General features: G+C 37.5%; 1 protein-coding gene across 5 annotated transcripts in view; it reads right to left on the reverse strand.

Moving 5' to 3' along the window:
* The window catches only part of TEX11 (testis expressed 11), a 373435-nt gene that overhangs the window by 128193 nt on the left and 219672 nt on the right, over window positions 1-25570 (reverse strand). For all 5 annotated transcript variants that reach the window (XM_079911723.1, XM_079911722.1, XM_079911724.1 and 2 more), the window contains exons 14-16: window positions 25309-25460; window positions 23044-23129; window positions 16715-16852 (exon numbers count right to left, since the gene is read on the reverse strand). In XM_079911723.1, the coding sequence (XP_079767849.1) occupies window positions 16715-16852; window positions 23044-23129; window positions 25309-25460 (376 nt within the window). The remainder of the gene's footprint in view (window positions 1-16714; window positions 16853-23043; window positions 23130-25308; window positions 25461-25570) is intronic.

Consider the following 25570-nt stretch of genomic DNA (forward strand, 5'->3'; position numbering starts at 1 on the left):
TAGCCTCAAAGTGGGAACAATCAAAATGTCCATCAACAGATGAGTGACTCTCCAAAACATTATCTTGAGTGAAAGCAGCCAGATCCCCACTCCCAGAAAAACCCTACATACTGTATGATTCCATTTATATGAAAATCTAGAAAATATAATCTAATCGATAGTAATAGAAAGCGTATCAGTCATTGCCTGGGGCTGGGAGTAGAGATGGGGATTGACTGGGAAGGAGCACAAGGAAATCTTTTAGGGTAATGAAAGTATTCTATATATAGATTGGTGAACTGTGTCCACTGGGATATATATATATGTCAAAATCATCTAGCAGTATATTTAAAATTAGTGTTTTAAATGTAAATTATACTTCAATAAATATGATTTTTAAAAGAAATTAATAATGATTTGTAAAGGTCTCTTTAGTTCTAAAATTCAATGATCTATGAACTTATAAACCTATAAAATCTTCTTTGACTATTATAGATTTTTATCATATTATCTGATATCTTAAGGCAATATGGTTGGAAAAGACCTCAAAGTTCTGTTAGTCAAAAATTCTTCTGATGCCTGAATCGTCTAACATTCACACCAAGTAGTCATTCAGTCTCTGCTTAAATACCTTGAGCCCATTTCAGTTTTTGGACAGGTCTAATTATTAGACAGAGTTTCCTTATAATTACCTGAAATCTCACTCCTTGTAGGTCTCACCTATGGAAACATGCATGGAATAAATCGAATTCTTTTCTCCCTGACAGCCATTCAAATATTAGGAGGGAGCTATCATGTTCTTCCTAAATTTTCCAAGTTTAACATCCATATTTCCTTTAACTATTCTTCAAATAAGATGGTTTTGGGTGTTCTCACCATCCTGAGTGCCTTCCCCCTGACACATTAGGGTTTGCCAACATCCTCCTTCAAGAGTGTTGCCCCCCAGTCCAACACAATACTTCAGGTATGCTGTAACCAGAGCAGAATACAGGGTGATGACCACTCTTCTATATATTATATTTCTATTGATGCTACTTAATTTCAGTGAACGTTCTTAGCATTATTGGCTTATGTTGAGCTTACAGTCAACCAACAAACCCAAATGTTCCACGTATGCTGCTATTAAGCCACATTTCATCTATTCTGTTCTTATACAGTTGGTTTTAGGGATCCAAGTATAAGGTGTTTTGTTGTTTCCTGTTGGTCTTCATCTTTTTAAAATGGGCTCATCATTTCAGCCTGTTGAGGTGCCTTCAGATCTGACTTTGTCTTCTAACACATTACTTACTCAGTTTTAGGTCATATGTACATTCAATCAATATTCACAAAAGGTGAATACTGGTCATATGTACATTCAATCAATATTTACAAAAGGTCCTCATCTACATATTATTATTCTAAATTCATATGGTATATACCACACAATTTGATATTCAATTGCAAACTTCTTAATTTCTAACTATTTCATACGTGTAAATCTTGTTTTAACAAAAATATTTTAAGCTTATCTATAGAAAGGATCATGTCTTCTACTTGTTCTATAGTACGAGGCATAGATTAGGTATTCAATAAATATTTGTTGACTTAAAAGCTAAATTAGAGTGTTTTTACACTATGGCTGTACCAAGAATGAGTCACAACTGACCTTCATCTCATGGTTATGTAAGGGCTAACTTTCTTTTACATCCATACAGATACATTTGTGGGAAAGGCTATACCAGCCAAAGCATCACAAAATCACTTCAAAATCATCAATGAGTTATTATAGTACAAACAGAGGCCACAGTGCCATCTAGTGAACATTACTAGTTTACTTCTGCTGATCACAAGCTCATTTTCACTCCTGTAATGTAAAGGCATGATTTTTAGAACTTCATACAGCAAATAGAACCAATATAAAACCAGCACATGAGTCGCGGTTGTTTTCATTTTAAGTCATATAAATATTCTATTAAATAGTCTCATCTTAGGGCTGTTGTAGATCTTATGACCATACTGTGCTTTGAGATTATGCTTTAGTTTTATCAATCTATAGTAATACCAACGACATTCATGTACCTGAACTGCAGTTGCAAGCTGAGGATGGAATTTCTGTACTGAGTTAAAGAGTACCCCATTATGTATTACTATTAACTTACAGACTATCACCAAAACAATCCATTATCTCTCTCTTAACAAAAATTAAACTTTATTATGATTTGCAGCAAATCCCATTATATCAAGTAGTGATAAATTGCTCCTATACTTGTAACCCAAGTTCATTTCCTCCATACTAAGTCTGTCCATGCAAACCTATGACTTTCACAAATGAAACACTTTAAATTCTTCAAAAATAATATAATAAAATTAGGTTATTGGGCTTAAGGTGCTATAAATTCCCCAAAGGCAGAGTTGATGTCTATGAAACTATGTAGTCTAATATTGCCTCATAAAATGTACTGGAGATACTCAAGAGGTGGGATACTCTGAGGTGGGATACTCAACAGATAATGGCAATTAAAATTTACATTTATACAAATCAGAAAATAAAGAAATTAGCTAAATTTAGCACTGTTATCTCAAAATGATGTCACCAAATGCATGAACTGATGAATCTGTAACATAATCTACTAAGAGTTCAGAGGAATATATTCTCCAAATTCTTTAACCCACCCAAATTAACTTCTCACCTATGATTCAATATTTCATGTTGAAAAGAAAGGAACTGAGCTAGTGAAAGGAATAACGGGGTGATTTTTTAAATAACATAATCTCATTCAGTTCTGGGAATCAAAGGCACTCACAGATCTTGATCACTTTTAATTTCCAATTATCCACAGTAGCAAGGATAGAAATAGCATGAACAAATGGAATTCCTGTATTAGGGAACCTGATTCACAGGTATTTATGGAATCTCCATGACTATTTTTTAATGTAATGAGTGCTTACTATGCATTAGGCTCTATGCTAGACATCAGACAAAATAAAGATAAGACATGGTCCCATCTTCAAGGAGAAAGAGATTTAATAGGGAGCTAAGACAGGTATAAAAACAACTAGAATACAAGGAAGAACATAAGTACCAAGGTATAAATAGAAGTGTTACAAATTCTTAGAGGAAGACCAAGACTCAGTAATTTCCTTAGACTGTCATTAGGATCTAAGCTTTCAAAAAGGAATTTCAAAAGGTAGGGATGCACGGAAGAGGTAATTTGCAATAGAGAAGAATGGATGAGGTTACAGAGGTAGAAAAGCATAGATCATGGTTAGGAAGCAGCAGGTACTCCAGGTGGGAACAAACATAGTACATGTGTAGAGGAAATAAAAGAGGATTATTTTATTTAAAGATTATGGAGGGGGGTACCTTCAAGATGGCAGAGGAGTAAGATGTGGAGATCACCCTCCTCCTCACAAATGCATCAAAAATACATCGACATGTGGAACAGCTCCCACAGAACACCTATTGAATGCTGGTAGAACACCTCAGACTTCTCAAAAGGCAAGAAAATCCCCACATACCTGGGTACGGCAAAAGAAAAAAGAAATGACAAAGACAAAAGAATAGGGACAGGACCTGCACCTCTGGGAGGGAGCTGTGAAGGAGGAAAAGTTTCCACACACTAGGAAGCCCCTTCGCTGGCGGAGATGGGGGATGGGCGGGGGGGGAAGCTTCAGAGCCACAGAGGAGAACAAAGCAACAGGGGTGCAGAGGGCAAAGCAGAGAGATTCCTGCACAGAGCATCAGTGCCGACCAGCACTCATCAGCCTGACAGGCTTGTATGCTCACCCACCAGGGCTGGGAGCTAAGGCTCAGGCTTTGGAGGTCAGACCCCAGGGAGAGGACTGCGGATGGCTGCGTGAACACAGCCTGAAGGGGGCTAGTGCGCCACAGCTAGCCGGGAGGGAATCTGGGAAAAACTCCAGTCCTGACTAAGGAACAAGAGACCATTGTTTCGGGGAGCATGAGGAGAAGGGATTCCTTCCTGGTCTGCCCACAGAAGGAAGAGCACCACCTAAATGAGCTCCAGAGACAGGAGCGAGCTGCAGCTATCAGCTCAGACACCAGACATGGGCATGAAACGCTAACACTGCTGCTGCAGCCACCAAGAAGCCTGTGTGCAAGCACAGGTCACTATCCACACCGCCCCCCAAGAGCCTGTGCAACCCACCACTGCCAGTGTCCCATGATCCAGGGACAACTTCCCCGGGAGAACACACGGCAGGCTTCAGGCTGTTGTAACGACACACTGGCCTCTGCTGCCACAGGCTCGCCCTGCATTCCAATTATAACTACTGTACCCTTCCCTCCCCCACCATAAGTGAGCCAGAGCCCCTTAATCCGCTGCTTTAACCCCGTCCTGTCTGGGCGGGAAGAGAAGCCTGAGGACAACTTACATGCAGAGGTGGGGCCAAAACCAAAGCTAAACTCAAGGAACTGTGTGAACAAAGAAGAAAAAGGGAAATTTCTCCATGCAGCATCAGGAACAGCAGATTAAATCCCCACAATCAACTTGAGGCACCTTGCATCTGTGGAACACCTGAAGAGACAATGAATCAACCCAAAACTGAGGCAGTAGACTTTGGGAGCAACTGTAGACTTGGGGTTTGCTGTCTGCAGCTGACGTGTTTCTGATTTTTACATTTATGTTAGTACAGTTTTTAGCATTTCTCTTCATTGACAGATGTGTTTATTGGTTTGGCTGCTCCTTTTTTTAAAAAAATTTTATTTTAATAATTTTATTTTATTTTAAATTATTTTTTCTTTCTTTTTTTCCCTCACTTTTCTTCTGAGCTGTGTGGCTGACAGGGTGTTGGTACTCTGGCCTGGTGTCAGGCCTGAGCCTCTGAGGTGGGAGAGCCGAGTTCAGGACACTGGACAACCAGAGACCTACCGGGCCCACATAATATCAATTGGTGAGAGCTCTCCCAGAGATCTCCGTCTCAATGCTAAGGCCCAGCTCCACCCAGCATCGAGGAAGCTCCAGTGCTGGATGCCCCATGCCAAACAACTAGCAAGACAGGAACACAACCCTACCCATTAGCAGACAGGCTGTTTAAAATCATACTAAGTTCACAGACAGCCCAAAACATACCACCGGATGCAGCCCTACCCACTGGAAAGACAAGAGCTAGCCCCACCCAGCAGAACACAGGCACGAGTCCCCTCAGCAGGAAGCCTAGAGAAGCCACTGAACAAACCTTACCCACTAGAGGCAGACACCAAAAACAACAGGAACTACGAACCTTCAGCCTCCGAAAAGGAGACCCCGAACACAGTAAGTTAAACAAAATAAGATGACAGAGAAACACACAGCAGATGAAGAAGCAATGTAAAAACCCACCAGACCAAACAAATGAAGAGGAAATAGGCAGTCTACCTGAAGAAGAATTCAGAGCAATGATAGTAAAGTTGATCCAAGATCTTGGATATAGAATGGAGAAAATAAAAAATATGTTTAACAAGAACCTAAAAGAACCAAAGACCAAACAAACAGTGATGAACAACACAATAAATGAAATTTAAAATTCTCTAGAAGGAAGCAATACCTGAATAACTGAGGCAGAAGAACAGATAAGTGACCTGGAAGACAAAATAGTGGAAATACCTACCACAGAGCAGAACAAAGAAAAAAGAATGAAAAGAATTGAGGACAGTCTTAGAGACTTCTGGGACAACATTAAACGTACGAACATTTGAATAATACAGGTCCCAGAAGAAGAAGAGCAAAAGAAAGGGACTGAGAAAATATTTGAAAAGATTACAGTTGAAAACTTCCCTAACATGAGAAAGGAAATAGTCAACCAAGTTCTGGAAGTGCAGAAATCCCATACATGATAAATCCAAGGAGAAATACGCCAAGACACATATTAACCAAACTATCAAAAATTAAATACAAGGTAAAAATATTAAAAGCAGCAAGGGAAAAGCAACAAATAATATACAAAGGAATCCCCATAAGGTTAAAAGCTGATTTTTCAGCAGAAACTCTGCAAGCCAGAAGAGAGTGGCAGGACATATTTAAAGTGATGAGAGGAAAAAACCTACAACCAAGATTACTCTACCCAGCAAGGATCTCATTCAGCTTTGACAGAGAAATTGAAACACTTACAGACAAAGCAAAAGTTAAGAGAATTCAGCACCACCAAACGACCTTTACAACAAATCTCAAAGGAACTTCTCTAGGCAGGAAACACAAGAGAAGGAAAAGGTCTACAAAAACAAACCGAAAACACTAAAGAAAATGGTAACAGGAACATACATATCAATAATTACCTTAAATGTAAATGGATCAAATACTCCAACCAAAACACACAGACTGGCTGAATGGATAAAAAACAAGGCCTGTATATATGCTGTCTACAAGAGACCTACTTCAGACCTAGGGACACATGCAGACTGAAAGTGAGGGGATGGAAAAAGATATTCAATGCAAATGGAAATCAAAAGAAAGCTGGAGTAGCAATTCTCATATCAGACAAAATAGACTTTAAAATAAAGACTATTACAACAGACAAAGAAGGACACTACATAATGATCAAGGGATCAATCCAAGAAGAAGATATAACAATTGTAAATATTTATGCATCTAACATAGGAGCACCTCGATACATAAGGCAAATGCTAGAAGCCAAAAAAGGGGAAATCGACAGTAACACAATAATCGTAGGGGACATTAACACCCCACTTTCACCAATGAATAGATCATCCAAAATGAAAAAAAACTAAGGAAACAAAAACTTTAAATGACACATTAAACAAAATATACTTAATTGATATTTATAGGACATTCCATCAAAAACAACAGAACACACTTTCTTCTCAACTGCTCATGGAACATTCTCCAGGATAGATCACATCTTGGGTCACAAATCAAGCCTTGGTAAATTTTTAAAAACTGAAATTGTATCAAGCATCTTTTCTGACCACAAAGCAATGAAACTAGATATCAATTACAGTAAAAAAAAATCTGTAAAAAATACAAACACATGGAGGCTAAACATTACACTACTAAATAACCAAGAGATAACTGAAGAAATCAAAGAGGAAATCAAACAATACCTAGAAACAAATGACAATGAAAACACAACAACCCAAAACCTACGGGATGCAGCCAAAGCAGTTCTAAGAGGGAAGTTTATAGCAACATAATCCTACCTCAAGAAACAAGAAACATCTCAAGTAAACAACCTAACCTTACACCTAAAGCAATTACAGAAAGAAAAAAAAAACCCAAAGTAGGCAGAAGGAAAGAAATCATAAAGATCAGAACAGAAAGAAATGAAAAAGAAATGAAGGACACTATAGCAAAGATCAATAAAACTAAAAGCTGGTTCTTTGAGAATTTAAACAAAATTGATAAATCATTAGGCAGACTCATGAAGAAAAAAAGGAAGACTCAAATCAATAGAATGACAAATGAAAAGGGAGAAGTAACAACTGATACTGCAGAACTACAAAGGATCATGAGAGATTACTACAAGCAACAATATGCCAATAAAATGGACAACCTTAAAGAAATGGACAAATTCTTAGAAATGCACAACCTGCCGAGACTGAACCAGGAAGAAATAGAAAATATGAACAGACCAATCACAAGCACTGAAATTGAAACTGTGATTAAAAATCTTCCAGCAAACAAAAGCCCAGGACCAGATGGCTTCACAGGTGAATTCTATCAAACATTTATAGAAGAGCTAACACCTATCCTTCTCAAACTCTACAAAATATAGCAGAGGGAGGAGCACTCCTAAATTCATTCTACGAGGCCACCGTCACCCTGATATCAAAACCAGACAAAGATGTCACAAAAAAAGAAATCTTCAGACCAATATCACTGATGAACATAGATGAAAATATCCTCAACAAAATACTAGGAAACAGAATCCAACAGCACATTAAAAGGATCATACACCATGATCAAGTGGGGTTTATCCGAGGAATGCAAAGATTCTTCAGTAAATAGAAATCAATCAATGTGATACACCATATTAACAAACTGAAGGACAAATCCATATGTTAATCTCAATAGATGCAGAAAAAGCTTTTGACAAAATTCAACACCCATTTATGATAAAAAAAACTCTCCAGAAAGTAGGCATAGAGGGAACCTACCTCAACATAATAAAGGCAGTATATGACAAACCCACAGCCAACATCGTCCTCAATGGTGAAAAATTGAAACCACTTCCTCTAAAATCAGGGAAAAGACAAGGATGCCCACTCTCACCACTATTATTCAACATAGCTTTGGAAGTTTTAGCCACAGCAATCAGAGAAGAAAAAGAAATTAAAGGAACCTAAATCAGAAAAGAAGAAGTAAAGCTGTCACTGTTTGCAGATGACATGATACTATACATAGAGAATTCTAAAGATGCGACCAGAAAACTACTAGAGCTAATCAATGAGTTTGGTAAAGTAGCAGGATACAAAATTAATGCACAGAAATCTCTTGCATTTCTATACTCTAAGGATGAAAAACCTGCAAGAGTAAATAAGGAAACACTCCCATTTGCCACTGCAACGAAAAGAATAAAATACCTAGGAACAAACCTACCTAAGGAGACAAAAGACCTGTATGCAGAAAATTATAAGACTGATGAAAGAAATCAAAGATGATACAAACAGATGTAGAGATTATACCATGCTTCTGGATTGGAAGAATCAACATTGTGAAAATGACTCTACTATCCAAAGCAATCTACAGATTCAATGGAATCCCTATCAAACTACCACGGGCATTTTTCACAGAACTAGAAGAAAAAATTTCACAATTTGTTGGAAACACAAAAGACCCCAAATAGCCAGAGCAATCCTGAGAAACAAAAACGGAGCTGGAGGAATCAGACTCCCAGACATCAGACTATACTACAAAGCTACAGTAATCAAGACAGTACGGTACTGGCAAATAACCAGAAATATAGATCAATGAAACAGGATAGAGAGCCCAGGATAGAAAGCCCAGAGCCCACGCACATATGGTCACCTTATCTTTGATACAGGTAGCAAGACTATACAATGGAGAATAGACAGCGTCTTCAGTAAGTGGTGCTTGGAAAACTGGACAGCCAGTTGTAAAGAATGAAATGAGAACACTTCCTAACACCATACAAAAAATAAACACAATATGGATAAAGACCTAAATGTAAGGCCAGACACTATAAAACTCTTGGAGTAAAACAAAGGAAGGACACTCTTTGACATAAATCACAGCAAGATCCTTTTTGACTCACCTCCTAGAGAAATGGAAATAAAAATAAAAATAACCAACTGTGACCTAATGAAACTTAAAAGCTTTTGCACAGCAAAGGAAACCATAAACAAGATGAAAAGACAACCCTCAGAATGGGAGAAAATATTTGCAAATGAGGCAACTGACAAAGGATTAATTTCCAAAATATACAAGCAGCTCATGTACCTCAATATCAAAACAACAACCCAATCCAAAAACGGACAGAAGACCTAAATAGACATTTCTCCAAAGAAGATATACAGATTGTCAACAAACACATGAAAGGATGCTGAACATCACTAATCATTAGAGAAATGCAAATCAAAACTACAATGAGGTATCACCTCACACTGGTCAAAATGGCCACCATCAAAAAATCTACAAATAATAAATCCTGGAGAGGGTGTGGAGAAAAGGGAACACTCTTGCACTGCTGGTGGGAATGTGAATTGGTACAGCCACTATGGAGAACAGTATGGAGGTTCCTTAAAAAACTACAAATAGAACTACCATATGACCCAGCAATCCCACTACTGGGCATATACCCTGAGAAAACCATAATTCAAAAAGAGTCATGTACCAAAATGTTCATTGCAGCTCTATTCACAATAGCCCAGAGATGGAAACAACCTAAGTGTCCATCATCGGATGAATGGATAAAGAAGATGTGGCACATATATACAATGGAATATTACTCAGCCCTAAAAAGCAACGAAATTGAGCTATTTGTAATGAGGTGGATGGACCTGGAGTCTGTCATACAGAGTGAAGTAAGTCAGAAAGAGAGAGACAGGTACCATATGCTAACACATATATATGGAATTTAAGAAAAAAAATGTCATGAAGAACCTAGGGGTAAGACAGGAATAAAGACACAGACCTACTAGAGAATGGACTTGAGGATTGGGGAGGGGGAAGGGGAAGCTGTGACGAAGTGAGAGAGTGGCATGGACATATATACACTACCAAGTGTAAGACAGATAGCTAGTGGGAGGCAGCCGCATAGCACAGGGACATCAGCTCAGTGCTTTGTGACCGCCTGGAGGGGTGGGATAGGGAGGATGGGAGGGAGGGAGATGCAGGAGGGAGGAGATATGGGAACATATGTATATGTATAACTGATTCACTTTGTTATACAGCAGAAACACACCATTGTAAAGCAATTATACTCCAATAAAGATGTAAAAATAAATAAACTAATGGGACCTAATGAAACTCAAAAGCTTTTGAAGAGCAACGGAAACCATAAACAAGATGAAAGACAACTCTCAGAATGGGAGAAAATATTTGCAAATGAAGCAACTGATAAAGGATCCATCTCCAAAATTTACATGCAGGTCATGCAGCTCAGTATCAAAAAAACAAACAACTCAATCCAAAAATGGGAAGAAGACCTATATAGACATTTCTCCAAAGAAGATATATAGATTGCCAACACACACATGAAAGAATGGTCAACATCACTAATCATTAGATAAATGCAAATCAAAACTAGAGTTCAGTATCACCTCACAGCAGTCAGAATGGCCATCATCAAAAAGTCTACAAACAATAAATGCTGGAGAGGGTGTGGAGAAAAGGGAACACTCTTGCACTGTTGGTGCGACCGTAAATTGATACAGCCACTATGGAGAACAATATGGAGGTTCCTTGAAAAACTAAAGACAGAACCCTCATACGACCCAGGAATCCCACTACTTGTCATATACCCTGAGAAACCATAATTCAAAAAGAGTCATGTACTGCAATGTTCATTGCAGCTCTATTTACAATATCCAGGACATGAAAGCCACCTAAGTGTCCACTGACAGATGAATGGATAAAGAAGATGTGCCACATATATATAGTGCAATATTTCTCAGCCATAAAAAGAAACGAAATTGAGTTATTTGTAGTGAGGTGGATGGACCTAAAGTCTGTCATACCGAGTGAAGTAAGTCAGAAAGAGAAAACAAATATCGTATATTAACGCATATATGGAATCTAAGAAAAAAAATGTCATGAAGAACCTAGGGGTAAGACAGGAATAAAGACACAGACCTACTAGAGAATGGACTTGAGGATATGGGGAGGGGGAAGGGTAAGCTGGGACAAAGCGAGAGAATGGCATGGACATATATACACTACCAAATGTAAAATAGATAGCTAGTGGGAAGCAGCTGCATCGCACGGGGAGATCAGCTCAGTGCTTTGTGACCACCTAGAGGGGTGGGATAGGGAATTTGGGTGGGAGACGCAAGAGGGAGGGCATATGGGGATATATGCATACATATAGCTGATTCACTTTGTTATACCGCAGAAACTAACACAACCTTGTAAAGCAATTATACTAGAACAGATTTTTTTTTAATTTTAAAAATAAAGATTATGGAGGACCTTAAGTCTAAGAAATTTGGTCTTTATTTACAGGGTGCCACTGAAAATTATTGAGCAAGATACAATAATCAGTTAGATTATTCCAGTAGTCTTAGAGGTAATGAGGGCTTGGACTAGGGTAGTGAGGTAAAGATGGAAGGGGAGACAGCTGGCAAAAATATTGCAGAGGTAGAATTGACCAGATGTGGCACACGACTGAATATAGGGGGAGAAGAAGGAATCCATGAATCTAAGATTTCAGTCTTAGATAGCTGTATATACCCAAAGACAGTAGAAAAGTGGATGTGGGCTATGAGAAACATCAGGGCTATAGATATAGATTTGCATATGGAGAGCTGAACCTAAGAAAACAGTTGATGAATTTCTGTGGGGATAGTGTACAACAGAAACAAAAGAAGGGAGCAGAGAATAAACTCAACAAATGTTTACTGAAAACTTACCATGTACCAAGCATGTTCATGAGTGTTGAGGATAAAATGGAGAATGAGATAAACAGTACCTGCCCTCATCCAACATTTATTTGGGAAAAGAGACTACCAATAACATAAATAAAAAAGGAACGGTCAGAGCAATAGGATTAAGAGAGTATGTCATAAACAGAAAACAAATTAACAATTACCAAAGAGGAAGGGAGGTGGGGGAGGGATAAATTAGGAGTCTGAGATTAGCAGATACAAACTACTATACATAGAACAGATAAAACAACAAGGTCCTACTGTACAACACAGGAACTATATTCAATATCTTGTAATAAACCATAATGGGAAAGAATATGATAAAGATATATACAGATATATCTCAATCACTTTGCTGTACAGCAGAAACTAACAACACAACACTGTAAATCATCTACACTTCAATAAAAAAAAGCGAGTATGTCATTAGAAGCCAAAGAGAAAGTTTCTGGAAGGAAAAAGTAGTATTATATTCTCTCGTGCTAGAGAGACCAGAGGACAAAATGGACTGAGGGAAAAAATCATTAGACTTTATCATTAAAAGGTCACTAGCGGGGCTTCCCTGGTGGTACAGTGGTCAAGAATCCGCCTGCCAATGCAGGGGACACGGGTTCGAGCCCTAGTCCAGGAAGATCCCACATGCCGTGGAGCAACTAAGCCTGAGCGCCACAACTACTGACCCTGCGCTCTAGAGCCCGTTAGCCACAACTACTGAAGCACACATGCCTAGCGCCCATGCTCCGCAACAAGAGAAGCCACCGCAATGAGAAGCCCGCGCACTGCAATGAAGAGTAGCCCCTGCTCGCCGAAACTAGAGAAAGCCGGTGCCCAGCAACAAAGACCCAATGCAGCCAAAAATAAATACATTTATTAAAAAAAAGGTCACTAGTGATATTCAAAAGAGCAGTTTATAGAATCAGATGCAAAAATCATCAAAAGGGAAGTAGGTGGTGAGGCCAAAAACCTTAGAGTCATTCTTGTCTCTTTTTTTCTCTCTTATCCTACATCTGGTTTGTCAGAGAATTCTGTCAGCTTTATTTTCATATTCTATACAGAATCTGACCACTTCTCACCATCCATACTTCCTTCATCCTGGTCCATGCCACCATCATCTCTTGCCTAGATTATTTCAGTGGCCTCCTAACTGGTCTCCCTGCTTCCACCCTTGCATCCAGCTCAGTCTATTCAACACGGTGGCCAAGTGATCTTATTAAAATGCAAGTCAGATCTTGACACTCTTGTGCCCCCAAACCCTCCCACTGGCTCCCCATCTCACTTAGACTTAATGACACAAATCTTTACAATGAACTACAATGTCTTTCTTACATGATCTGTTTCCCCACTACTTCCTTGATCACATTTCCTGTTTTCCCTAATATTCCCTCTGCTCCAGCCACACTAGTCTCTTTGCTGTTCCTCAAACACCACATATATGCTCCTACCCCACACACCAGAGCCTTTGCATTTGCTGCTCCCTCTGTCTGGAATGCTCTTTTTAAAGGTATCCTCATAGCCATATCCCTCATTTCCTCAGGTCTCTACTAAAAAACTACCTTCTCACTGAAGCCCCCTCTGGCCACCTTGCCTAGAATTCCAACCCTTCACTCCTCCTCTAAAACATTTAATACTACCCTTTCCTACTTAGTTTTCTCTTTAGCACTTATCACTATCTAATATAACAGGGTCAGAAAACTGTGGCCTTTGGGCTCCATCCAGCCTACCATCTATGAATAGCTAAGTTTTACTTTTTTAAAAGGCTAAAAAAATCAAAAAAGAATACTTTACGACACAAAAAATTATATGAAATTCAAATTTCAGTGTTCCTAAATATAAAGTTTTGTTGGAACAAAGCCATGCCAATTTGTTTACATATGGTCTACGCCTACTTTCATGGTACAACAGCAGAGTTGAGTAGCTGCAAGAGAGACTGTATGGCCTAGAAAACCTAAAATATTTACTGTGTGGTTCTGCATAGAAAATTTACTGACCTCTCTAATATACCATAATATTTATCTTTTTATTGTCTGTGTCTCCTAGTAGAATATAAACTCTGTGGGGGTAGGGGGTTTTGTCTATTTGCCTAGGACAGTATTTAACATATAGTAGTAGACAGTTAATAAATATTTTTTGAATGAATGAATACTAAAAAAATATAGGCAGTAATTTTAGGTTATAAAGTTTGGTGATGAAAGGAAGGACAAACTATAATTTGGGGAGGATGACACGGTTGAAGAAAGGTTTTTGAATAAAGAAGACCTAAAAATAATTGTAGTGACAGGGGAAAGAAACAGTAGAGAGAGAAAGATAAAAGAGTTAGGGTTGAGATTTGTAGGGAAGGTCCCCTGAGAAAGTAACTTCTTTCTCAGAGATAAGGGAGAAGAAAGAATGGATAAAGAGAGAAGGTGATGAAGTTCATGTCAGTGGATACAAGCCCAGGAAATTAGAAGATAAGGTTTTCTGCTAAAAGGAAGGATAAGGCATAGGGCCTTAGGGATAAAAAAAATGTTTTGGAATCACCAAGGATTGGTGAGGAGTATGACAGAAAGTCAACAAGAGTCAGTTTTACTTAGTGCCTATATGAAAACTATGAAATTTTAGCAGATGCAATAAATATGCTTTCACAAAATTTCTGAACAGTACTCAAGAAGATCAAGGGAAGGAGTGAAAAAAGCAGACAATAAAAATTAACAAGACTAGGTGGCAATAGCAAAATAGTAAAATATGATGAACTGCGTAACTGTTTCACCTTTCTTCATCTGTCTTAGTGCACAGTAGAGTATTCCTTACATATGGAGGTATCAAATCAATTTCTGCTAAGTTTAAGACAGGAAGGATGAAATGGAGAAATATACTAACAGTAATCAACAAGGCAATCTGGCCTTAAATGACATAATCACAAACTGAGTATACATATTAGGACCTGCCTGGTTTCCTGCTCTCTTCTTCTTCCCCTCCTTACTACTAATATCATTTGAACTCCCAATTACAGGTTCAGTCCTACACTAGGCTCTAGGACCAAACTTGACATTAGTTAGAGGAAATTTAAGAAACAGTGCTTCAAGTCTTAGAAGACTGTATCATCTATTCACTTTGTATTCTTTTTCCGGTAATTGCATCCCAGTCTGGCTCCCTATGCCTGAGCTCCACTCTTAAAAAGAGCCTCATGTTCCTTTCACTTTAGGTTTGGAGCTCGACCTTGCTCTTTCTAGTCTATCTACACATACCCCCAGTGATGTAAAGATTTGAGTCCTGCATCTGAGTCCAAATCTCTATGATTGAAGACCTGTTCCCTGCTGATATGCTTATGTGATGCCAACTACCTATGTGTCTAACTTATGGAATCTTTCCAACACTTAAATTTCCCCCATTGCCATAATCTGATCTGCCCATTAGGATACCCTGATGCCAGCTAATTGGCTGAGTCAAAGGCAACTTGTTCATCTCTGTAACTTCAGAGACTATCACAGTATCTCATACTATGTTCTTTCTATCTTGACTAGGTGATTAGATATCCTTCCTTGGCCTGCAGATGTATCCATCCCCCCAGTTGGCATGTCTAGCTCCAGGTCCAGGTCCATCCCAATCTGCCAGGTTAATATAAATCATAGAGTTACAAAAGCCTTGTGATTACCTTCTTTACAGGTCTTTAAGTAAGCAGTAGGAAACTACCTTTCTGAAATAGGTAACAGTATTCTGAGCAGAAATATAATGAATTAAGTAACAAAATCTATGTGACATCTTCTTTTCAGGTCTTTAAGTAAACAGTAGTCAACCATCTTTCTGAAACACTTAAATGCTAGCCTGTGTAGAAATACGATGAATTAAGTAACCTTTCAACTTCTCTTTCAGGACCGTGAATTTATAAACAAACAAACTAAATGGTAAATATTCTTTTGAAAGAAAATCTGAAGTATTTATTAAGGTAAACAACCCTTCAAAGTAAACAAATCTTCAAAGAAAATGTCTAAAATTACAACCCTTAATCACATATTTCCCCCTAAATTTGTTATTAAAACTTAAAAAGCAACAAAAACCTTCATATTTTACCTGGATCCATACTTGTACTTCTTGTTTTTTCTCTTACCACAAGACAATACGCCCCACCCCATTATGTGCATACTATATGATAACCAAAGGAAGAAATGTCCCAAATGCTTTGGGGGAGTATGAATGGCTCTATCCTCAAGCAAGTTTTATCCCTTTTACCTTCTAGAATTTTGTTCTGATAAGAAATCAAATGCTGAACATTTTTTTAGATTGGTTGGAAAGGCAAAAGATAACCCAGAAAGTAAAAGAACGAATTTCATCCCAGTGTTTGCTCTCACTGAATGCTTGACCCAAAAAAATGTGTAACTTAAAATTTATTCTGCTTCAAAGGACAATACTGCAGATGGTTAGCAGCAGATAACTTTGTTCATGAATTGCAATGATATATTACCTTTCAGAACAGGGTGTTAAAAATAAACAGTAAGTAATGGAATTAAGAGTCTCCAAATTTTCTCTCCTTTTGGGAAGTTCCATTCATTAATGTTTATAGTGTGCAAGTCAGGAAAATATCAATTTGACTTTGTTCTGTATGAAGTAACTCTCAGACATCCTAACCTAATAGCCAAGAAGTCACACCACTACAACCATCTCTCTGCCATTGCACATAACAACATTTGCTGCCTTTGAAAAACAAATAAATCAAAAGACCTTATCAAATTGTCCCAAATGCAGGTAACAAGCAGCCATGTTCCTCTGTAGCCTGGCAAAGTCCAGGAACGTTTGATCACATGCATAAAATCTCAGAGAACAGCAGTACCAGTGTAGGGCATCAGCATAATCTTCTACCTAAAGTTTAAAAAGAAATAACAAAATCACACAGATATTTCTATATTTGACCCTAATTGTTCCAAGTCACCTTTAGAAACAAAAAAATGGCACTGTTTACATTTTTAGGCAACCAAAACACAACATCCTCTTTAGTTGAATGCTGAATGCATTTTACTATCAGCCTTGATCAATATAAAGTTATAGATAAAGTGGTAATCGATATTCTCTCTTCTTCCCTCACATTAGAGGTTTCACGGAAACCAACAAAATTAAAAGGCAACCTATGAAATCAGAGAAAATATTTGCAGTATTTTGGGGGGGTAATATCCAAAATATATAAGAAAATACTACAACTCAGTAGCAAAAAATAAAAACAAGAACAAAAACAAAACCCGATTAAAAATGGGCAAAGGATCTGGACAGACTTTCCCAAAGAAGACATACAAATGGCCAACAGGTACATGATAAGGTGCTCAACATCACTTATCATCAGGAAAATGCAAATCAAAACCACAATGAGATATCACTTCACATCTGCTACAATGGCTAACATCAGAAAGACAAGAGATAACAAATGGTGGTGAGGATGTACAGAAAAGGGAAACCTTGTACACTGTTGGTGGGAATGTAAACTGGTATAGCCACTATGGAAAACAGTTGGAGGTTTCCTAAGAAATTAAAAATAGAACTACCATACAATCCAGTAATCCCACTTCTGTGTGGGATACCCAAAGAAAATGAAATCATTATCTCAAAGAGATAATTGTACTGCCATGTCCACTGCAGCAAGCCAAGGTATGGAAACAACCTAAGTTGTTGTTTACTGATGAATGTGGGTAAAGAAAGTACAGTACATGTATACAATGGAATATTAGCCTTAAAAAAGAATGAAATCCTGCCATTTGTGACAACATGGATGAATTTGGAGGACATTATGCTAAATGATATAAGCCAGAAAGAGAAAGACAAACATTGCATGGTATCACTTATATGTAGAATCTGAAGTAAAGAAAAAAAAGTCAAACTCATAGAAACACAGAGTAGAATGGTGTTTTCCAGGGGTTTGAGGGTGGGGGAAATGGAGAATGGTTGGTAAAAGGGTACAAACTTTCAGTTATAAGATGAAAACGGTCCGAGGATCTAATACATACATTAGATATATGGTGACTATAGTTGGTAATACTGGATTGTATAACTGAATTTTGCTAAGAGAGCAGAACTTAAATGTTCTCACCAAAAAGAAAAAAGGTAAATATGTGAGGTGATGGACGTGTTAAGTAAGTCATTAGACCCCTTTCACAATGTATATGTATATCAGATTAAATCATCACATTGTACACTTTAATCATAATTTTGTCAATTATACTTCAATAAAGCCAAAAAAAATGAAATTTCACATATGGGATGAAGAGTCGGAGAGGGTGGTGAGCCACCCTAGAAAACTCAGAATACGATTTAAAAGTTATTAAAACAACAATGATAAAAATGTTAAAAGAGAACACCCATAATTTACCATTTGAATACAGCTATTTTCATTTTTCCACATTGCATTTTAATTTTACCCTTTTGTATTTTTATATAGTTGTAATCACACTTTATATTACAATTTCATTTTCTATTCTTTCCATTTAACTTCATTTTGTAAATATTAATCTATGTTGCTACGTAGGATAAGAAAATGTAAGATATTTTAGTAAATTTCCAGGTTTTTCACTATTTTAATTAAATGCTATGGCTGTTTTTTTTTGTGGTTTTTTTGTGTGTGTGGTTTTTTTTTTTTTTTTTTTTTTTGCAGTACGCAGGCCTCTCACTGTTGTGGCCTCTCCCGTTGCAGAGCACAGGCTCCGGATGCGCAGGCTCAGCGGCCATGGCTCACAGGCCCAGCCACTCCGCAGCATGTGGGATCTTCCTGGACTGGGGGACGAACCTGTGTCCCCTGCATCGGCAGGCGGACTCTCAACCATTGTGCCCCCAGGGAAGCCCTAAATGCTATGTTTTTGTACAAAAATATTTTCTTACTTTTGAGGCACTTTAAAATTTTCAATGGTAAGAAGCTATTACAAAAAATCTAATAGAAATGACCTGGATAACTTTTTTTAAGATAAGAAAATTAAGATTGCTCATGCACACCAAGGTAACGTAGATGAGTCCCCTGTACCCTACCAAGAAACTTCACATTTTTCAATGAAAGACAGGAGTCATTAGTACCTAAAAGGAATAAAACTCACTCCCTACTAGAAACAACTGTGCTGAGGAGGTATAACACTGCCTTTGACTATTTAGAATTAAGATTACATTCTTCTACAGTTTGGGAAGTGGGAGTTAAAAAAATTATCCTGCAAGACTGGAAAATGAGAGAAAAAAAGATTCAATACGAGAAGGGAATTCTGAAATAATTTTTTACTTGCTCAGTAAAGAAACAGAGACCCTCTAAAAGAAAATAAGAATATCATTCTATTTTGCAGCACCTTAATGTATAAAACAAGATGTTTTGATATATACACTGTGAAATGACGACCACAATTAACATATCCATCCTTCTGCAATGTCTAATCTGATGTTAATACTATGCAGTATATTTTTGATCCTAGACATACTTTTCATCTCTGGAAGTTTGATTTGGGTCTTTTGTATCTTCCATGTCTCTACCTAACTTCTTGAATATATAGAATACAATTATAAGAGCTATTTTAATGTCCTCTGCTAATGTTAACTTCTATGTTAGTTTCAATTGTTGCTTCTTTTCTTCATTATAGGTTGTATTTTCCTGCCTGTTTGTATGCTTGGTAATTTATTTATTTTGCAGTATGCGGGCCTCTCACTGTTGTAGCCTCTCCCATTGCGGAGCACAGGCTCCGGACACACAGGCTCAGCGGCCATGGCTCACGGGCCCAGCCGCTCCACAGCATGTGGGATCTTCCCAGACCGGGGCATGAACCCGTGTCCCCTGCATCGGCAGGTGGACTCTCAACCACTGTGCCACCAGGGAAGCCCGGTAATTTATTATTAGATGCCAGACGTTATAAACTTTACCTTGTCGGGTGCTGGATAGTTCTGCATTCTGGTAAATATCCTTGACCTCTACTCTGGCAAGCACTTAAATTCCTTGGGACCAATTTGATCCTTTCAGGTCATACTTTTATGATTTTTCAGGTTGGTCTGGAACAGTGCTCAGTTTAGGACTAATTACTCCCCACTAGCAAAACAAGACCTTTCTGAATTCTCTACCCAATGCCCCATGAATTAGAAGTTTTCCAGTCTGGCTGGTATGAACAGGTTCTATTCCCAGACCTGTGTGAGTGCCAGGCACTGTTCTAATACTTTTAGATGGTGACTCATCTGGCTTTAGGTATTTTCATCCCATATTATCTTGATCAGTACTCCACTAAACACTTGAGAAGGATTCTCTGATTATGGAGTTCTCTTTCTTGCTCTGTTCTCCTCTCTGATACTCTGTCCTATGAATTCTAGCTACATCAGTCTTCCCAGACTCTCAGCTCCAACTCCTCAAATTAGGAAGCCTGCTAGGATCCACTTCAGTTTCTTTCCTTTTTTTTTTCCAACATCTTTATTGGAGTATAATTGCTTTACAATGGTTAGTTTCTGATGTATAACAAAGTGAATCAGCTATATGTATACATATATCCCCATATCCCCTCCCTCTTGCAACTCCCTCCCACCCTCCCTATCCCACTCCTCTCGGTGGTTACATAGCACCGAGGTGATCTCCCCGAGTGATGTAGCTCCTTCCCACTAGCTATCTATTTTACATTTAGTAGTGTATATATGTCAATGCCACTCTCTCACTTTGCCCCAGCTTACCCTTCCCTGTCCCCGTGTCCTCAAGTCCACATTCTCTACATCTGTGTCTTTATTCCTGTCCTGCCCCTAGGTTCTTCAGAACCATTTTTTTTTTAGATTCCATATATATGTGTTAGCATATGGTATTTGTTATTCTCTTTGACTTACGTCACTCTGTATGACAGACTCCAGGTCCATCCACCTCACTACAAATAACTCAACTTTCTTTTTATGGCTGAGTAATATTACATTGTATATATGAGCCATATCTTCTTTATCCATTCATCTGTCAATGGACACTTAGGTTGTTTCCATGTCCTGGCTACTGTAAATAGACCTGCAACAAACATTGTGGTACATGACTCTTTTTGAATTATGGTTTTCTCAGCGTATATGCCCTCGAGTGGGATTGCTGGGTCATATGGTAGTTCTATTTTTAGTTTAAGCAACCTCCATACGGTTCTCCATAGTGGCTGTATCAATTTACATTCCCACCAACAGTGCAAGAGGGTTCCCTTTTCTCCACACTCTCTCCAACATTTATTGTTTGTAGATTTTTTGATGATGGCCATTCTGACTGGTGTGAGGTGATACCTCATTGTAGCTTTCATTGGCATTTCTCTAATGATTAGTGATGTTGAGCATCCTTTCATGTATTTGTTGGCAATCTGTACATCTTCTTTGGAGAAATGTCTATTTAGGTCTTCTGCCCCTTTTTGGATTGGGCTGTTTGTGTTTTTGATATTGAGGTGCATGAGCTGCTTGTATATTTTGGAGATTAATCCTTTGTCAGTTGCTTCATTTGCAAATATTTTCTCCCATTCTGAGGGTTGTCTTTTCATCTTGTTTATGCTTTCCTTTGCTGTGCAAAAGCTTCGAAGTTTCATTAGGTCCTATTTGTTTATTTTTGTTTTTATTTCCATTTCTCTAGGCGGTGGGTCAAAAATGATCTTACTGTGATTTATGTCATAGTCCACTTCAGTTTCTATTCCTATGCTACAGCCTGGAAACTCAAGGTAGTAAGCTGAACAACTGCAGTGCTCACCTTGTTTATTTCCTATCTACCAGAGATCACTCTCCATTGCCTAATGTCCAGTGTCTCGAAAACCATTTTTTCATGTGTTTTGTCTTGATTTTTTGGAGGTAGGGAGAGGGAGCAAGGTGTTTTTCAGGCAAGGACATCAACCAGGTCTCTTACATTTTGGTTGGAAGTGGAAATCCACTAAAACAGTACGTCCTTTCTTACACATACACACACAAATGCATATGGATTAGAAGGCAATATATAAAATTTTAAGAGTGATTGGATTAAGAATAACTATTCTTTTTAAAAAACTTATCTGTGGTTTCAAATTTTCTACAGTAAACCTGGACTGTTTTGTATAAAGAAAAAATATTACTACATTTTTTTCCATTTTTATTACACCACAATGTTTTTAAAAGGTTTTTTTTAAGAGCAGTTTTGGGATCACAGCAAAAGTGAGAGGAATGTACAGATATCTGCTAGATACCTCCTGACCCAACACATGTACAGCCTCCCCCATCATCAACATCCTCTACCAGAATGGTGTATTTGTTACAACTGATGAACTTACATTAGGGTTCACTCTTGGTGTTGTACATTCTATGGATTTAGACAAATGGATAATGACATGCGTTCCATGATTATAGTATCATTCAAAGTATTTTCACTGCCCTAAAAATCCTCTGTGCTCCATACCTCAATTTTTAAAGGAAATAAAACCCTCTTTCTTGCTCCTCATGTTAAAATAAATTATACTTTCTTATATCTTAATATCAGTGATGTCATTTCCCTACCCTGTAAACTCCCAATGGGGATGAATCACATCTTAGTATCTTTATTTTTAGTTTATTTTTAAAAAAATAAATAAGTTACTTTATTTATTTTTGGCTGCGGTGAGTCTTTGTTGCTGCATGTGGGCTTTCTCTAGTTGCGGCGAGTGGGGGCTACTCTTCATTGTGGCGTGCGGGCTTCTCATTGTGGTGGCTTCTCTTGTTGCAGAGCACGGGCTCTAGGCACGTGGGCTCAGCAGTTGTGGCTCGTGGGCTCTAGAGTGCAGGCTCAGTAGTTGAGGAGCATGGGCTTAGTTGCTTCCGCGGCACGTGGGATTTTCCTGGACCAGGGATCAAACCCGTGTCCCCTCCATTGGCAGGCAGATTCTTAACCACTGCGCCACCAGGGAAGTCCACATCTTAGAATTTTTAAATAAATTCTTGTCCAATGCACATTAAAATTCTACATTATAAATATTTAATAAATAGACAGTACCTAAGCAGAAAGAGATTATTAAAGTACTTAATGCTCTATGATTTTTATAGTGAATACATTGTTTTATTTGTTGGGGTGAAGAAAGAATATAAAGAATGAAAATAGATTATTCCCAAACCTGAAAACTTTGGGCAGCTTTTTTCCATAGAATGTTGTGTAAACAGCCTACTAATTCTGTTGTCAGTTGTCTTCCTGTTTGGTGACCTGAAAAAAAAAAAACCCAAGTTCTAAAAACAAGAATCAAGATCTATTACATTAAATAAAGAGCACTAACTGTGCTCTTCAGAACCTATACTCTTTAAGTAATGGCTACAAACACAATCACATTCAGACAGGTTTTCATCATCAATTTTAGATTTACTAGCAAAATTGATTATGCAATACAATCAGAGTTTGCTAGAATCACTGTAGTAATTCGCCCATCAATCTGTAATAGTTTTCCAGCCTAGTCTCTTTTTAACGTATTTTCTAAGTTCCAAATTTGATCATCATCTGGTGCCTTAATGTTATTATCAATGAACAGACAGCAATGCTAGAAATCATTAATAAGAAGTGTTTATACTATTACGTACTAACTAGATCAGATCAAGTTCCCAAGAAAGGCCAATTATACCTTAAAGCCTTTGTAAAATACTTTAAGACCACGTTTACACATAAACTCTATTACTTTAAATTGTAACTCATGTCTGATTGTTTCTGGTCTAGACATTTACAGGGTTCAAATACATTATCACACACTAAGGTAAAGTTTAAGCTATAATAGAATTCTATATCCCTTTCACTTCCACCCCTTTGGCACTATCAATTTCCATGAAAGTCTTGATTAGAAAACTGAGAGTCTCTGACCCCTCAGCAGACATAGTTTGTTCCATGACTTAGTTAAAAATACTCACATGAGAGTAAAAAGCTACATAAAGCTTGTGTGTTAAAATATTATCATACTTTGAAAGTGTAAGTGTATAATTAGATATAACAATATAACTTGGGTTAACTGTAATCTTAGAAAATTAGTTATTCTGGATAGCAAAGTTTTCTAGTTACATGGCAGTTTACTTTCATTAAACATAAAATAATTTTTTATTTTAAAAAGTCTAAATCATTTAAAGTTCTTAATTTTTCTAAAAATTATGTTTTATGAATTATGTTTTTCTAAACATACATTCTAGTTTTCTGAAGCACAATTTAACTTTTGCTTGACTATTCAAGGTCAACACTAACAACTATTGTATTTTACTGTACTGATAGTATATCATAATGATGCCTTCAGTAATTATTATGTAGTACAGATTATTATACTTTTTTAAATACTTGAAATTGTTTTATATAATTTATAAGGTTTTTCCCTCCCTTGTGATCGGGTTATCTGTATATTTCCCTGTAGGTCCTTTCTCCCTTTATAATATGCTACCATTAAAATGCTGAGGGTTGGAAAACCAGATAACCAAGCTTAACAACACTGGGTCTAAAAATAACTGGATTCTTAGTGAGGATATGGAGGAAGGGTGTCATCAGTAAAATACAGTTCATAGAATCTAGAGTTCAAAAGACCCTTAGAGATTATCTAGTCAAAAGATTTCCTTTAAAAAAATCAATGACTTTGTTTTTATAAAAACATGATACATACTTATAAAAATTCAAGCAATCTGGTAAAAAACAAAGAAAGTAATAAATCACCTAAACTGCCACCACTCAGAATAAATTCCAGTGTTAACATTAGTGACTATCATTCCAGTTATATCTCTATATATGTATAGAGTAGGAAAGACAGATCAGGGCAAGAATTTTCTAATAAAGGGATCATACTCTCTGTGTTCTTCAGGGTATAGGGTTCTACAGAGAGATGGGGGATTAATGGAATGCTGAGATCTGGCTCTACATCTCTGCTTTAACCACAGCAACTCTAGTCTATTTTATTGGGGGCAGGGTTCATATACAATTGCATCACAAAAGGATGCTGCTGCTGCTGCTAAAAAGAAGTTAAAAAGTAGGAATGTAGTTCACAACCTTCATTTTATAGTTGGAAAAAGATCCAGAGATATTACTGACTTGCCTGAAGGTACACAGCTAATTTGAGATCAAACTGAAACATGAAATTAGGCTTATAATCTCACAATTTTCCATTACACATGAGGTTTAAGCTCAGAGGTTTGTCTGTTTTTGTTGATGTTTTGTTATCTTTGTTAGCTTTCATTCTAGCTTGCCAAATATGTGGAATCTGGATAGGTGAGTTGTTATAGTCAAAGGGTATTAAGGACAAAAAAAAAGGAAGTGAGAGAAAGGAAAAAATCTGTTGACCTGAGGATTTTGCTACTGTTCTGACCTCCATCTTAGAACTACATGCATATTAACACCTTTCTAAAACACCTGCAGAAATCCTACTGACCTATAATGATTTCTTCAATCTTCTCCGTGGCAAGCAATTCTTCCTTCCTTTGTAAAAGCATTTCAACATGGAACAGTAGAGCTTTACCAATATTTTCTGATGACTTAAAATGTTCACAGATAATCTTCAGGAAATAAGACCCAAGAGATTCTCTGTTCAATGAGACACAATTTTAAGTGGTGTGAATAAAATAACATTTTTAATTAACAAGGTGAAAGTTTGTTTGAGTATGAGCAAAACAGACAAGATAAAACTATATCTG

Source organism: Stenella coeruleoalba (genome assembly GCF_951394435.1).
Source record: "Stenella coeruleoalba genome assembly, chromosome: X".
In the NCBI taxonomy this organism is placed as follows: domain Eukaryota; kingdom Metazoa; phylum Chordata; class Mammalia; order Artiodactyla; family Delphinidae; genus Stenella; species Stenella coeruleoalba.